We start from the raw sequence: 17,347 nt of genomic DNA on the forward strand, positions 1-17,347 counted from the left end.
CCCTTCCACAGTGCAGGAATCTCAACACATAGTCCTCATCCAGCCTGAAATCATACCAGACCCTAGGGAAAGGGGGGGTACACACAGCTACTTTGTATTCAGTGAGCTTAAATGTGGGTGGCAGCACCCTCGATTGTGACTGTGAGCACAAGGGTACACCCAAAGAAAGCAAAGCCTTCCTAATAAAATACGGTAATGAGAAACTTCAAAGAACAAAGCTCTACTATTTGTGTTGGCTAAGAGCAATGGATACTGGATTTTATAATGACTGTATTTTTCTTGAACTCAGGAGAGAGAGAGATTTTTTACTATGGTCTGTCTTACACACCTAAAACGTTGACTGGCTTTAAATTAACCTCAAAGTAAAAATAATTCTGCATTTTTTTCCCCTCAACTCTGTCACTGACAGAAAACCTGATTCTGTGTATGAATATATGAATATATGGAGCTGCCTTAAACTAGGTCAGGTGATTTGTCCATCTCGTCTACTGTAGTCTAATACAGGAGTAGCTAATGTGGAATCCTCTTGATGAAGTTTGACTAAAATTCCCATCATCCTGGACCTCTATCTAGCATCATGAGCTGAGGTTGATGAAACAAAATACCTAGGGGATTGGTTACCTCTGGTCTTATCTGACTAGCAGTGGGTTTGTGAGTTTTCAGAAAGAGATCCTTTCTATCATCTGCTCCATGATCCTTCTGACTGGAGAAGTGAGGGATTGAACCAGGGACTGTTTTCATGCAACTTGCTTACTTACTTACTTAGCATATTGTTATATAACACCCACAATCTCTACAGCAGTGTGATATTCCAGGGAACTCCCTGTAATCTCGCATTGTTGTAGAGATTGGGGATGACGTGTAACACAGGATCTGTGTTTCCTTTTGGAAATGCTGCTTTGAGAAAGGCAAGGAGTGATGCCCAGTGGGTGTGTCAATAACTATTGGCTGAAGTTGTGTCAGCTCGTTCAACTTGCTGCTGACAGCAGCAACATTTGCAAAATGTATGAAGGCACAAAGACAGCATTGGAAGAGCTGGACGTCCACAAGATGATCATGTCCTTCCACAAAATATGTCTGGCACATCCAGTGTAATGGTTCATCCTTGGATGCTTTCCCTATAAAGAGTGGTGAAACAGGGCTGTGTTCTTGTCCCAACTCTCTTTGGCATATTCTTCTCCTTGTTGTTCTCATATGCTTTCAGCTCCACTGAAGACAGTCTGTATCTGTATCTGTATTTCCATTCCATCCCATTTAAGGAGCAATGGGGTCTGTTCAACCTGGCATGTCTCTGCACCAAGACCGGCAAACTCTAAAGAAGCTCTACAGAGACTCATTGACCATTTTGCCCAAAACTGCAGGAGTTTGTCCTCTCTATCAAGTTGACAAAGAACAACACCCTAGGTCAGGACATCGTCACCAGTACTCCAGGCAGATGGTAGGCGATTTTGTCTGCTTGGCCTCCAGAATAACCACCAACTTTTCTATTGATGCTGTATATTGGCAAGTGTATTGGCAATACAGCAATAGCTCGCCTCTCCAAAAGGGTATGGGAGAATATGATGCTAACGTCCAATACAAAGGTGAAATACAAAGGACTGCATGTTGAGCACACTGCTTTATGGAAGTGAATCATAGGCAACTTCAACCAGCAGTGGCACCTCAATATACATGGCGTCAGGAAGATTTTGGACATCACATGGCAGAAGAGAGTCTTAAACAAAGATATGCTCTCCCCACTCAGCATTCCCAGCATGTTTGCACTTCTGTCTCAGTGACATTTGCACTATTGGTCATGTCCACAGAATGGAAGATGGCATGATCCCTAAGGACATGCTCTACAGGGAGCTTGCTTCAGATACTAGACCTGTTGGAAGACCAATTGTGCATTACAAAGATGTCTGCAAAGATGACATGAATGCTGGCAGCATTAATCCTGCCATGTGGGAATCCCTTGCAGATGGTCACAGTGCCTGGAAACAGTCAGGTCATGGATCCACAGAAATGACCAAAGGAGGTGTGCTGGTCCCGGGGGGAAGGTCACCATTGGCGTAGTCAAAGTCCGGTCCTGGGTCACTAGCCTGTAAACAGTTCACAAGGAGCGGGGCGAGGTCCGAAGCAGGAAGCTGGGCGGGGACAGGAACACTGGAGGGTCAGGTCTGGGTCCGAGCAGGAGCAGGAGCAGGTACTCAACGACGTTGCTCCCACAACCTGGGACTGGGCTGACTGGCCTTTATCTTCTCTGAGGCCAGGGGCAGTCCCGGCCCCCAGGAGACCCGCCTCTCTTGGCCTTAAGGCGAGCACTCCTCCTGGGAGAAACCAGTTCCCTTCGCCTCTCTGCCCTGAGCCTCTGCAGTTCAGGAGAGGCTGCAGGGTTACTGGACCCAGGGGGAGACTAACCTTCCTCTGGCAGGGCCGGGAGAGGCGCACCTGTAGGCACTGTGTCCTTAATCACCTCTGGAGCTAGAGTGGAATCACCTGGTGCCTGCTCCTGAGGATCCGGCACAGGTGCAGGCGCTTCAGATCCAAGGCCCTGCCTCAGTTCAGCCGGCCCTGGAGGCGGGGACTCCTGTGCAGGCTGGGATTCCTCCGGTTCAGCCTCTGAATCGGATTCCCAGGCCATCACACATGTCTCCCTCATATTGGTCAATGATCTCTACAGTCACAGTATGCACTGTAACTCTCCAATAGTTTAACTTTAGTCAACACTGGCTATTTAATGAGCAGTGATTCTGATTTGTTTGCAGAGAGCTTAGCTGATGTTGCATCAAAACGTCTGCTATCTCACACAATTCTCGATCACTTCCATTATTGCAAAAACTCTAATCTTTTATGGACATTTTTTTTGCACAAAACCTCCAAAACAATTATAATGAGCACTCACACTTCATAATGTCGGTGCCCTTTGCGGGATTGCGCACGGGACTACAGTTCCCAGGGAGCTTAGTGGTAAAAGGGGGCTGGCTTGCTTCTCAGTGTTATTATTCAGAGGCTTATGCCCAGCCTCAGTAATCAAGTTTCTTGCTGGGAAGTGGGGCCAACCCCATTTATAAATAGGGGGTGGAGCCAACAATAGCCAGGCAGTCGGCTCTGGAGATTCACCCACTCTACCATACCTTTGTTTAATGTTTCCTGTTTGCAGGTTAACTTTTTCTTCCTGTCTAGCAGGCACTGCTACGATCTATGGCTGGTTGCTGTTGAAGGACAGGAATAAATTTTCCTGCATTGGCAGGTTTTGTCTTCCCCGTAGCAATTTGTCACAACTTTGGCAGTTTTGGCCTTGGGTGGCATCCTATAGTCTTTTCTTCCCTATATGGGGGGGGTGTGAAGTGGTGACTCACCCCCCTGCATCAGTGATTCCAGTGTCCCCCTCTTAAAGGGGTTATATAATGGGTGTCACTGGCCATACATTGAAAGGTCATCAGTGAACTACCTTGCATGTGGGGATATGGGCTGGGCTGCCTGCTACACTTACATCTCGCAGAATACCCCCATATCCCATTTACCATGATGTGCCCCAGTTCTCCCCAGCTGGGAGGCTGGGAGGGATACATGCCCAAGGCCTAAGCCAAGGTCATCCTACATTGGGAAATTTAATAATGTTGTGGCCTAACTTCAATTCCATATAAAGTTTTCAGAGTCTTTATTCCTTCCTTATTATCCCTGGGGGCTGGGGCTGTCGCCGCCTGGTCACACATTGATGTCCATTCAATAACTGGCATAGTTTGCTCCCTTTTATTTTCATCCCATTGTCTCCAATGAGAAGGAGACTTCCTTTAAAATCCTCCACTAAATATCAGGAAAGGTGGTTTCATTTTCATCTTTGCAGCAAGAGTCCAGAAGGATATTGGATAAGGTAGATAGGCTCCACCCTTTCCCTCATACTTGGATTGCAACCTAAGAAAGTCAACATTTTCAGAAGAGTTTGCTGCTAATGTTTTGTTTCATCCCACACAAATCATTGTAGAATGTCAAGCCCACTAATCGTATTTGGTGAAATGCTCCCCACCCCCTTCGCTACTCACAAATAGTAGGAATAACTTCAAGATACCCTTTTTCCTCAACCCTACTTTGATGATCAGAGATGGAATTTTTGCAGGACCTCAAACACAATACTTTCTAAAGAAGTTATTTTACTGCGAGCCATGGTTTGTTGCATAATGGTGTGTTATCGAGTGATGTGTACAGATGCACATCTTGCTTTATGTTTGAGAATCATTACATTAGGGCATGCATCCCAAATATTGTTGTGCTGTCATTGTTCTTTTGGAAGATATTGAAGATCCAGAATTCCTCAGATTTTGTATCTGAATGTAAAGTGTGCATGTGTGTTCATCTTTCAGTCAACCCTTAGGTTGGTTTGCTTAATGTGTGCCAGTTGCTGTGGGTTTCAATACTGAAGGGAGTGCTTGCAGGTTTCAACCAAGGGAGCTTCATGTATTTTTTAATGAAAAGACAAAATATTTATTTATTTAGACTGAAATCCTATTTTTTAAAAAAATATATGGGAATAAGTCATAGACTCCAATAACTACAGAGTTGGAATGGACCATGAGAGTCATCCAGTTCAACCCCTTGCAATCTTTTGTCCAGTGTGGGACTTGAACCTGCCACAATCCTGAGATTAATAATAATAATAATAATAATAATAATAATAATAATATTTTTTTATTTATACCACGCCCTCCCCAGCCAAGGCCGGGCTCAGAGCAGCTTACAAGCAATAATAAAAACAAGATGAATGATTACAACTTAAAAACAAAAATAAAATACAACATTAAAATAATGGAACATTAAAATATTAAAATGTAGCCTCATCGCAGGAGAAGGAAAAGAAAGAAAGAGGAGGGGGGAAAGAGAGAGAGAGAGAGAGAGAGAGGGAGGGAATCAAATTGGCTCCAAGCCAAAGGCCAGGAGGAACAACTCTGTCTTACAGGCCCTGCGGAAAGAAATCAGATCCTGCAGGGCCCTGGTCTCATGAGGCAGAGTGTTCCACCAGGCCAGAGCCAGAGTTGAAAAGGCGCTGGCTCTGGTTGAAGCCAATCTAACTTCTTTAGGGCCTGGGACCACTAGGGTGTTATTATTTATGGACCTTGAGGCTCTCCGTGGGGCATACCAGGAGAGGCGGTCCCGTAGGTACGAGGGTCCTAGGCCGTGAAGGGCTTTAAAGGTCAAAAGCAGCACCTTAAATCTGACCCTGTACTCCACCGGGAGCCAGTGCAGCTTGAAAAGCACTGGGTGAATATGCTCCCATGGCAGAGACCCCATGAGGAGCCTCGCTGCAGCATTCTGTACCCGCTGGAGTTTCTGGGACAGCTTCAAGGGCAGCCCCGCATAGAGCGAATTACAGTAGTCAAGCCTGGAGATGACCGTCGCATGGATCACTGTGGCCAGGTCAGGGCGGGAAAGGTAAGGGACCAACTGCTTGATGCGGCGAAGGTGGAAAAATGTCGCCTTGGCTGTTGCTGTAACTTGCGTCTCCATGGAAAGGGAGGCATCAAGGATTACACCCAAACCCTTAACGGAAGGCAATGGCACTAATTGGGCCCCTGCAAGAGAAGGGAGTTGGTCCCTCATCCCCATGCCATCCCGACCTAGCCATAGGACCTCTGTCTTCGAAGGATTTAGTTTCAATCGGCTCCCACGAAACCATCCAGCCACAGCTTCCAAGCATCTGGTCAGTGTGTTCGGGGCCGAGTCAGTGTGGCCATCCATCAGCAGATAGAGCTGAGTGTCATCAGCATATTGGTGACAGCCCAGCCCATAGCTCCGGATAATCTGGGCAAGGGGGCGCATAAAGATGTTAAAAAGCATCGGGAGAGAATTGCGCCCTGCGGCACTCCACACACCAAGGAGTGGCGCAACGACATTTCCCTCCCTAATGCCACCCTCTGTCCCCGACCAGAGATAAAAGAGCACAACCAGTTACGGGCTATGCCCTGTATCCCTACGTCTGCAAGGCGGTGGTCCAGAAGATCATGATCGACCATGTCAAAGGCTGCTGACAAATCTAAAAGGATCAGCAGTCCTGACCCGCGTCGATCCAGTTGTCTACGGAGATCATCTGTTAGGGCAGCCAGAGCCGTCTCCGTCCCAAAACCAGGACGGAAACCGGACTGAAATGGATCTAATGCCGATGTTTCCTCCAGAAACCTACCAAGCTGTTCAGCAACCGCTCTCTCAATTACCTTACCCAGGTATGGAAGATTTGAAACTGGGCGGTAATTGGATAGGTCTAAGGGATCTAATGAAGTTTTTTTTAAGAGTGGACACACCACTGCTTCCTTCAATTCCCCTGGGAATGTCCCCATGTCAAGGGACAAATTGATAATTTCAACCAGGGGGGTCCACACAACATCTGGACACTCCCTAATCAGCCAAGACGGGCACGGATCAAGGAGGCAGGTGGTGGGCCTACCAACTTGGAGGAATCTATCCACATCAGTAGGGAGTATCCGATCGAAATGGTCCAACACTGGACCTGAAGTCAGTCGAGGGGCCTCCAGTTCAGTCACTGTATCTAAATTGGCAGGGAGGTCACGGCGGAGCAACAGGACTTTCTCCGCAAAAAAACTCGTGAATGCCTCACAGCTGTGGGTCGAATTTGTGCTTAAATTTGGTTGTCCTCCTAAGGACGTTATTGACCTAATTATTTTAAAAAGTTGTGCCGGGTGAGAGCTAGCGGATGCAATGGAAGCTGCAAAGTAAGATTTCTTAGCAGCTTTCATAGCCATCTCATAGGCTTTCATAAGCGTCCTATAAGATGTTATTGAGGCTCCGTCACGAGTCCGTCGCCATACTCGCTCTAGCCGTCTGAGATCCCGCTTCATTTTCCGGAGCTCCTCAGTAAACCAAGGGGCCCGGTTTCGACGGGGTCACAGAGGGCGCTTAGGCGCGATCTCATCAATGGCTGCCAAGAGCCGGTTATTCCAGTCCTCAACAAGGTCATCTAATGAGTCGCCAGGAGGAGCAGGGTTCCGCAAGGCTTGTCGGAATCTATCAGGATCCATCAGACATTAAGAGTCTCATGCTCTACCAACATAACTATGCACAGGACTCTGTTCTACTTCTAAGCAGATATGCTTTGTATGGTAAAATTGCAAAGGGTTACAGCTGAAGAATGGCTGCATGGAAAACACAGAACATTGCTGTTTTACAGTGACACTGAAAATTTAAGCACATTATACATTATAATTTGATTCACCTTAGAGGTGGAAATCACTTTCTCTGTCAAGAGTGACATTTCTTCAGGGGTAATCTGTCATAGCCCCCCCCCATATGTTGGAGCCCCCACTTGTTTTTGGAATCTTCTCCTTCAATATCTGTAATCTCTCCTTGACATTGAAATGTATTTGGTGTAAGAAGGCAATGCTACTATTTTGTAGTATCACATTTTTCTACCCAGCAATTTTCTCAGGGACACTTTCACTTCCCTGTTTCTCAGGCTATATATGATTGGGTTACACATAGGAACTAAAATGGTATACAACAAGGAAAGCGACTTATTAATGTCTTCTGTCTCCTTTGACCTAGGACTCAAATATACAATAGTTGCTGAGCCATAAAAGAGAGATACCACAATAAGGTGTGAGGAGCAAGTGGAGAACACTTTCTTCCGACCGTCTGCTGAAGGCATCTTCAGAATAGCAGAAATTATTTTCACATAAGAAGCAAAGATAAGGGAAAAGGGGATGATCAAGAAAACTACGGCAGCTGCAAACACAATTAACTGGTTAACATTGGTGTCAGCGCAGGCCAAATCAAGCAGTGGGGGTACATCACAGAACAAGTTATTAATTTCATGAGAGTCACAAAAGGGCAAGGTGAACACTAGATATATTGGCCCTGCATGTATGGACATGTTGACAACCAATGATCCAGTGATGAGTACCAAACAGAATTGCTTGTTCATGATGAGCTTATAATACAAGGGGTTACATATGGCTACATATCGGTCATAAGCCATGGCAGTCAATAGGAAGCACTCAGTGCCTCCTAGTATAAGTAGGAAGTAGATCTGAGCAGCACAGCCAATGAAAGAAATGTTGCTCTTTTCTGCCACTAAATTGGCCGCCATATTCGGCACAGTGACTGAGGTGTAGCAGATCTCCAAGAAAGACAGGTTCCTCAAAAAGAAATACATAGGAGTGTCAAGGGCAGGGTCGGAAATTGTAACATAAATGATTAGTCCATTTCCAATAAGAATGACTGAATATGTGATCAGGAACACAGAAAAGAGCAAACCTTGGAGATCTGGGAGATTTGAGTATCCAAGGAGAATGAAGTCAGAAAATGCAGTGTGATTATCTCGTGCCATATTTGGATCCCTTTAGTCTGAAGAGATGATAATGGCAGAAAAAGGAATCAGTCAACCCAAACAAAATTGTTTTACAGTTCCCTTTATCAAAACCTCAGCTACTACAAAGTCCATATTAATCATTTTTGATTAATATGATTTATCAATCATTGTGTCATGTAAGCCCAGAAACAAAATTCATGCCCACACTCAAGTATTTGCTGAAGTGGCCATTCTCTGCATCCTGACATAGGTGCATGCTAGGTTAACCCGCAGTGGTAAAAATGCTTCTTTTGTAAGCCCCAGTTGTTCATTCCATCTTCCCTATTTTAAGCTCTCATCCCCATACCACATGAAAATAATTTTGTTCCTGGTGGCTTTCCATTAAGTTTAGAACATTCGGCTGATTGTGTTTTAGTTACCTGCCATGCTTTTGTGGCTGTTGGTATGGTTCTATGTATGTAACTGCTTTATTGTTTATTGTTTTACTGTGTCTTGAATGTTATTAGTTCATCTGAGGACTGTGTTGTTAAGTAGAAAGTTTAGATCTAAAGCATCTGAATAAATAATCCTGTACTAAAAAAATCTGACATATCATGCTTTATCTGATTATTTGATCACAAAACTGAGGATTTTTTTATGCTGAGGTCTTGTAAGCTTCATGGGTTGTGCAGATTCAATCTTTCTATGTGCACATTCTGTACATTGGCTTCCACACAATCCCATTTTATCAGTCTTGGGAATCCATAATCTAACACAGAAAAAAGTTCCATTCTCCAGAACAGAACAAAATTTCACATAGACAGAGCTAAGATAAATTGCTCAATTATGAATTTACAAAATGAACATTATTAATATTGCATTCCTCTTTATATAATTAAATATTTCAAATGTTTATTTTAATTGGCATTTGACGTAAGAATAGAATATATGCCTTAGATTATTCATTGCTATTCTGTCACTTGCCATCCAAAAGAGTGTCTGGAGGTCTGTAGATGCTGTACAGATTTGTTCATTTTTCTGTTGTTCCCACTGTCACTCCTACACTACTTTCCAATTTCTTCTTCTCTTGTGCATGCAAGTATTTCTTGCACCCTTAAAAATAAAAGGGGCAACATGCAACAATAAATGTTACAAAACCAGCCTTAGGTCACAATCCAAACTTCAGATGCTTCTTGGTTGGGCTTTACATGATGGCAGGGATTAATGGAGCCACGGCTGCATCTGCAGCCCTGACAAGAGTTGCTGCAGGAGTTGGTTCCAAACTGGGCCTGTGTCAGGGGCTGGTCTGAATCGGAAGATGGGGAATGCAATCACAGGAAGATCAGCTTCTAACAGAAGAGGAAGGGAAATATTCACTTCCACTGCTTATGCTGTCCACCACATTGGTATGGCATTGTTACATATATTTCCTAAGGAAGTATGGTTTAGAAATATCTAAATAACTGAAGTGGCAGCCTAGATGGAGGTAGCTAAAAATTCAAAATTAGAGAAAGTGTAAACAGTTGATGCTTGGTCAAATAGATAAAACAATAGCAAAGAAATTGATTTTTATACTGAAACTAGTCAAAGGAAAATCTAAGCTACTGGACTTTCATGTGGTCTGGCATCCAGTTAGGGCTTGTATCTCAATGTGTGAACAACAGCTGAATATGCCACAAGCTTTCCTTCAACAATGGAATGAACCATGATGTTTCCTTGCTTGCACTGCTATACAAAAGACTCATTTTTCTACCCATATCCAGATCGGTAAAATAGACAAGTGAAGTATAATTACACTAAGTGATTCATTTAGAATGAGGGAACAGCGGTGGGGTGTTTCTTATCCCTGTTTGTATTATTCTGCTGTTCTTTCTACCCCAATCTATGTATTTTAGAAATAATTTTTATAATAAAATCAAAATAAATAATAAACCATCATGATAACTAGTTTTTAAATCAACTGCTTCAATCTGCTGAACTGGCATTGTTACAGGTGCTAAAAAACACAAATTGTTTTAACTACTTTTAAAAAGGGAATATCATGCTTTTGGCTATGTTCGGTCTTAATTATAGTTCTGGTTTAATTCTGAACTGGATGTTTCTTTCTTTTAATATTTGCTGGAAGACTGTTTTATTAATTTGTTTCTGATTGTGTGGCATATTGACGTTCTATGTAAGATGCCTTAAGACAGTCTTTTCACTTAAGGGCAGCATATAAATGTTTTGAATAGATAGATGATAGATAGATGATAGATAGATATAGATAATAGATAGATGATAGATAGATAGATGATAGATATAGATAGATAGATAGATAGATAGATAGATAGATAGATGATAGATAGATAGATAGATAGATAGATAGATAGATAGATAGATAGATAGATAGATGATAGATAGATAGATAGATGATAGATAGATATATATAGATAGATACATGATAGATAGATAGATAGATAGATGATAGATAGATAGATAGATAGATAGATAGATAGATAGATAGATAGATAGATAGATATAGATAGATAGATATAGATAGATAGATAGATAGATAGATAGATGATAGATAGATAGATAGATATAGATGATAGATGATGATAGATGATAGATATAGATGATAGATAGATGATAGATAGATATAGATAGATAGATAGATAGATAGATGATAGATAGATAGATAGATAGATAGATAGATAGATAGATGATAGACAGATAGATAGATAGATATAGATATTTAGTTCTGTGAGCTCTATGCCCAGAGAAATGTGCATAGGTTTGGAAACTTGAAGAACACAACAGGAGGAATCTACTTGTCTATAAGGTATGTGAAATGGAAAAGAAATGAAAAAGACTCAGAGTGATTGAAAACACTTCTGAAATCCTGGTGCAAATATACAGTGAAGCAGAACAAAAGTATCATCTTACCTGTGTTGTGAGTAAAGAGTTTCATTTCAACATTTTATTTCCTTGAGGGTCCATAAGAATGCATCATTTTGCTCAAAGAGAAAAGCAACTCATTCTGAATGTACATGTTACAAACCAACCATTTAGATATTTAAATACATTTGACAGTTATGTTAATCCAAAGGGATAAGTTTGAGAAAGACACTTAAAAATGATATGCAAGTATATATTTGTATACATACACATATGCAGAAATGCAATTGTGGATGTTATCTAGGGAAATTGTCTCAACTGTAATGGACTTTCATTAGAAAACGTCTAATTAAATTTTGGCAATAGGAAGCAGTTTCTTTAGGCAACTTTTCCTGAAAAATCTAACTCTGATGTGAGAAATCTAGGAGCCTTGATATAGGTTACCCAGAAGTAAGGGTACACATACGTTTGTAATCATGTCAATTTTCAAAGCAAATTAAATAGCCTTAAAAGAAATGTGCTTCACCTATTCAAACATCCTCCCATCAACTTCCCATGGGAATAATTCCAGGAGAAATAGAGAGGCAGACAATGACCACCTCAGAGCTTCTTCTAGCTAAACTGCCCTCCCTCGACAACACACAGGACCATGTACCATCAACTGTCCAGTGAGAATTATTCCAGGAGGCAAAAGGCCACCCCAGAGATTGCTTCAGTGGAAATTCCTTCTCCCCCCACCCCAGTCTATATCTATAAAATGTTGATTTCCTTGAGTCAAAATGAGAGTACCCCTAAACATTTTGTTAATATACAGTGGTACCTCGGGTTACATGCGCTTCAGGTTACATATGCTTCAGGTTACAGACTCTGCTAACCCAGAAATAGTGCTTCATGTTAAGAACTTTGCTTCAGGATAACAACAGAAATCGTGCTCTGGCGGCGCAGCAGCAACAGGAGGCCCCATTAGCTAAAGTGTTGCTTCAGTTTAAGAACAGTTTCAGGTTAAGAACAGACCTCCAGAACGAATTAAGTACTTAACCCGAGGTACCACTGTATAGAAAAAAAGGACTGAGTAAATCCATCCATCAATCTCCCCCAAAGGTCTCCACGAAGGAGGTATTTGGTGAACCATCACAGGAGATGAATGATAAAACTGAAAGGGCCATTTCTGTCCACATCAAACTCTGTTTTATTGCAATTCCTCTTTATATTTTAATCAGCAACAATTTTATTTGTTATTGTTCTTTGCTGCCTTAGGAACCCTTGGTGGAAAGACAAGCCATTGAGTTGTGTAGCTTACTGAGAAACAATGGGTATGGAGTGAAAAAAGTTGCTAAAGTGCCCAACAAGTTTAATTGTTGGCTGTCACTTTTGGGGGGAAGGGAGGGAAGAAGAAGTATAAATTTCAGGTAGGATTGCCATATTTTGAGGAGCAAAAAAGAGGACACATTTGCCGACTTCAACTTTTAACTATGGATCGCTGTGACAACTCTACCCATGAAAAAGAGGATGTGGCCTGGAAAAAAGAGGACATATGGCAACCCTAATCTTCCTTATTATCATTCTGAAAAAAAAAAATACCATTATGGCTTTCTAAAATTTAGGATGCTATTATACCGCCCCAGATGATGAAAATTTTATCTTCTGACACTGTTTTGGCGACAACAAAATATTTTTAGTACATTCAAAACATTGTATCACATTTTTTTCCTCAGCAATTTCACCAGGGAAGCCTTCACTTCCCTGTTTCTCAGGCTATATATGATTGGGTTACACATAGGAACTAAAATGGTATACAACAAGGAAAGCGACTTATTAATGTCTTCTGTCTCCTTTGACCTAGGACTCAAATATACAATAGTTGCTGAGCCATAAAAGAGAGATACCACAATAAGGTGTGAGGAGCAAGTGGAGAACACTTTCTTCCGACCGTCTGCTGAAGGCATCTTCAGAATAGCAGAAATTATTTTCACATAAGAAGCAAAGATAAGGGAAAAGGGGATGATCAAGAAAACTACGGCAGCTGCAAACACAATTAACTGGTTAACATTGGTGTCAGCGCAGGCCAAATCAAGCAGTGGGGGTACATCACAGAACAAGTTATTAATTTCATGAGAGTCACAAAAGGGCAAGGTGAACACTAGATATATTGGCCCTGCATGTATGGACATGTTGACAACCAATGATCCAGTGATGAGTACCAAACAGAATTGCTTGTTCATGATGAGCTTATAATACAAGGGGTTACATATGGCTACATATCGGTCATAAGCCATGGCAGTCAATAGGAAGCACTCAGTGCCTCCTAGTATAAGTAGGAAGTAGATCTGAGCAGCACAGCCAATGAAAGAAATGTTGCTCTTTTCTGCCACTAAATTGGCCGCCATATTCGGCACAGTGACTGAGGTGTAGCAGATCTCCAAGAAAGACAGGTTCCTCAAAAAGAAATACATTGGAGTGTCAAGGGCAGGGTCGGATATTGTAACATAAATGATTAGTCCATTTCCAATTAGAATGCCTGAATATGTGATCAGGAACACAGAAAAGAGCAAACCTTGGAGATCTGGGAGATTTGAGTATCCAAGGAGAATGAAGTCAGAAAATGCAGTGTGATTATCTCGTGCCATATTTGGATCCCTTTAGTCTGAAGAGATGATAATGACAGAAAAAAAAGAATCAGTCAACCAAACAAAATTGTTTTACAGTTCCATTTATCAAAACCTCATAATAATCCATATTAACCTCAAAGTCCATATTAATCATTTTTGATTAATATGATTTATCAATCATTGCGTCATGTAAGCCCAGAAACAAAATTCATGCCCACACTCAAGTATTTGCTGAAGTGGCCATTCTCTGCATCCTGACATAGGTGCATGCTAGGTTAACCCGCAGTGGTAAAAATGCTTCTTTCTGTAAGCCCCAGTTGTTCATTCCATCTTCCCTATTTTAAGCTCTCATCCCCATGCCACATGAAAATAATTTTGTTCCTGGTGGCTTTCCATTAAGTTTAGGACATTCGGCTGATTGTGTTTTAGTTACCTGTTGGTATGGTTGTATGTATTTAACTGCTTTACTGTTGATTGTTTTACTGTGTCTTGAATGTTATTAGTTCATCTGAGGACTGTGTTGTTAAGTAGAAAGTTTAGATCTAAAGCATCTGAATAAATAATCCTGTACTAAAAATTCTGACATATCAATCTTTATCTGATTATTTGATCACAAAACTAAGGATATTTTTATGCTGAGGTCTTGTAAGCTTCATGGGTTGTGCAGATTCAATCTTTCGATGTGCACATTCTGTACATTGGCTTCCACACAATCCCATTTTATCAGTCTTGGGTATTCATCCATATTCTAACTGACACAGAAAAAAGTTCCATTCTCCAGAACAGAACAAAATTTCACATAGACAGAGCTAAGATAAATTGCTCAATTATGAGTTTACAAAATGAACATTATTAATATTGCATTCCTCTTTATATAATTAACTATTTCAAATATTTATTTTAATTGGCATTTGACCCAAGAACAGAATATATGCCTTAGAATATTCATTGCTATTCTGTCACTTGCCATCCAAAAGAGTGTCTGGAGGTCTGTAGATGCTGTACAGATTTGTTCATTTTTCTGTTGTTCCCACTGTCACTTTTACACTACTTTCCAATTTCTTCTTCTCTTGTGCATGCAAGTATTTCCTGCACCCTTAAAAATAAAAGGGGCAACATGCAACAATAAATGTTACAAAACCAGCCTTAGGTCACAATCCACACTTCAGATGCTTCTTGGTTGGGCTTTACATGATGGCAGGGATTAATGGAGCCACGGCTGCATCTGCAGCCCTGACAAGAGTTGCTGCAGGAGTTGGTTCCAAACTGGGCCTGTGTCAGGGGCTGGTCTGAATCGGAAGATGGGGGAATGCAATCACAGGAAGATCAGCTTCTAACAGAAGAGGAGGGGAAATATGCACTTCCACTGCTTATGCTGTCCACCACATTGGTATGGCATTGTTACATATATTTCCTAAGGAAGCATGGTTTAGAAATATCTAAATAAACTGAAGTGGCAGCCTAGATGGAGGTAGCTAAAAATTCGAAATTAGAGAAAGTGTAAACAGTTGATGCTTGGTCAAATAGATAAAACAATAGCAAAGAAATTGATTTTTATACTGAAACTAGTCAAAGGAAAATCTAAGCTACTGGTCTTTCATGTGGTCTGGCATCCAGTTAGGGCTTGTATCTCAATGTGTGAACAACAGCTGAATATGCCACAAGCTTTCCTTCAACAATGGAATGAACCATGATGTTTCCTTGCTTGCACTGCTATATAAAAGACTCATTTTTCTACCCATATCCAGATCGGTAAAATAGACAAGTGAAGTATAATTACACTAAGTGATTCATTTAGAATGAGGGAACAGTGTCGGGGTGTTTCTTATCCCTGTTTGTATTATTCTGCTGTTCTTTGTACCCCAATCTATGTATTTTAGAAATAATTTTTATAATAAAATCAAAATAAATAAACCATCATGACAACTAGTTTTTGAATCAACTGCTTCAATCTGCTGAACTGGCATTGTTACAGGTGCTACAAAACACAAATTGTTTTAACTACTTTTAAAAAGGGAATATCATGCTTTTGGCTATGTTCGGTCTTAATTATAGTTCTGGTTTAATTCTGAACTGGATGTTTCTTTCTTTTAATATTTGCTGGAAGACTGTTTTATTAATTTGTTTCTGATTGTGTGGCATATTGGCGTTCTATGGAAGATGCCTTAAGAGAATCTTTTCACTTAAGGGCAGCATATAAATGTTTTGAATAGATAGATGATAGATAGATATAGATGATTGATTGATTGATAGATGATGATATAGATAGATAGATAGATAGATAGATAGATAGATAGATGATAGATGATAGATTAGATAGATAGATAGATAGATATAGATGATAGATGATAGATTAGATAGATAGATAGATAGATAGATAGATAGATAGATATAGATGATTGATTAGATAGATAGATAGATGATAGATATAGATAGATGATTGATAGATAGATGATAGATAGATAGATAGATAGATAGATAGATATAGATAGATAGATAGATAGATAGATAGATAGATAGATAGATAGATAGATATAGATAGATGATAGATAGATAGATAGATGATAGATAAAGGTAAAGGTAAAGGTACCCCTGCCCGTACGGGCCAGTCTTGACAGACTCTGGGGTTGTGCGCCCATCTCACTCAAGAGGCCAGGGGCCAGCGCTGTCCGGAGACACTTCCGGGTCACGTGGCCAGCGTGACATCGCTGCTCTGGCGAGCCAGAGCCGCACACGGAAACGCCGTTTACCTTCCCGCTGGTAAGCGGTCCCTATTTATCTACTTGCACCCGGAGGTGCTTTCGAACTGCTAGGTTGGCAGGCGCTGGGACCGAGCAGCGGGAGCGCACCCCGCCGCAGGGATTCGAACCGCCGACCTTTCGATCGGCAAGTCCTAGGCGCTGAGGCTTTAGATAGATAGATAGAAGATAGATAGATAGATAGATAGATAGATAGATAGATAGATAGATGATAGATATTTAGTTCTGTGAGCTCTATGCCCAGAAAAATGTGCATATGTTTGGAAACTTGAAGAACACAACAGGAGGAATCTACTTGTCTATAAGGTATGTGAAATGAAAAAGAAAAGAAAAAGACTCAGAGTGATTGAAAACACTTCTGAAATCCTGGTGCAAATATACAGTTAAGCAGAACAAAAGTATCATCTCACCTGTGTTGTGAGTAAAGAGTTTCATTTCAACATTTTATTTCCTTGAGGGTCCATAAGAATGCATCATTTTGCTCAAAGAGAAAAGCAACTCATTCTGAATGTACATGTTACAAACCAACCATTTAGATATTTTAAATACATTTGACAGTTATGTTAATCCAAAGGGATAAGTTTGAGAAAGACACTTAAAAATGATATGCAATTATATATTTGTATACACACACATATGTAGAAATGCAATTGTGGGTGTTATCTAGGGAAATTGTCTCAACTGTAATGGACTTTCATTAGAAAACATCTAATTAAATTTTGGCAATATGAAGCTGTTTCTTTAGGCAACTTTTCCTGAAAAATCTAACTCTGATGTGAGAAATCTAGAAGCCTTGATATAGGTTACCCAGAAGTAAGGGTACA

At 41.0% G+C, this 17,347-nt stretch overlaps 3 protein-coding genes across 3 annotated transcripts in view; all 3 read right to left on the reverse strand.

Annotated features, from left to right (window-relative positions):
* The window catches only part of LOC310830553 (olfactory receptor 2AP1-like), a gene marked incomplete at both ends in the record, with an annotated part of 456,446 nt that overhangs the window by 417,330 nt on the left and 21,769 nt on the right, over positions 1–17,347 (reverse strand). The gene's annotated exons all lie outside the window — the stretch shown is intronic.
* LOC310829663 (olfactory receptor 10AG1-like) lies at positions 7,388–8,317 on the reverse strand (the record flags this gene model as incomplete). Its single annotated transcript, XM_083708383.1, has 1 exon — positions 7,388–8,317. One exon carries the CDS (start codon positions 8,315–8,317, stop codon positions 7,388–7,390), a length of 930 nt encoding a protein of 309 aa, XP_083564509.1.
* Positions 12,853–13,782, reverse strand: LOC310829659 (olfactory receptor 10AG1-like; the record flags this gene model as incomplete). Its single annotated transcript, XM_083708379.1, has 1 exon — positions 12,853–13,782. The coding sequence occupies one exon, from the start codon at positions 13,780–13,782 to the stop codon at positions 12,853–12,855; it is 930 nt and encodes a 309-aa protein (XP_083564505.1).

Source organism: Podarcis gaigeae (assembly GCF_964106915.1).
Source record: "Podarcis gaigeae genome assembly, chromosome: 13".
Taxonomy (NCBI): Eukaryota; Metazoa; Chordata; class Lepidosauria; order Squamata; family Lacertidae; genus Podarcis; species Podarcis gaigeae.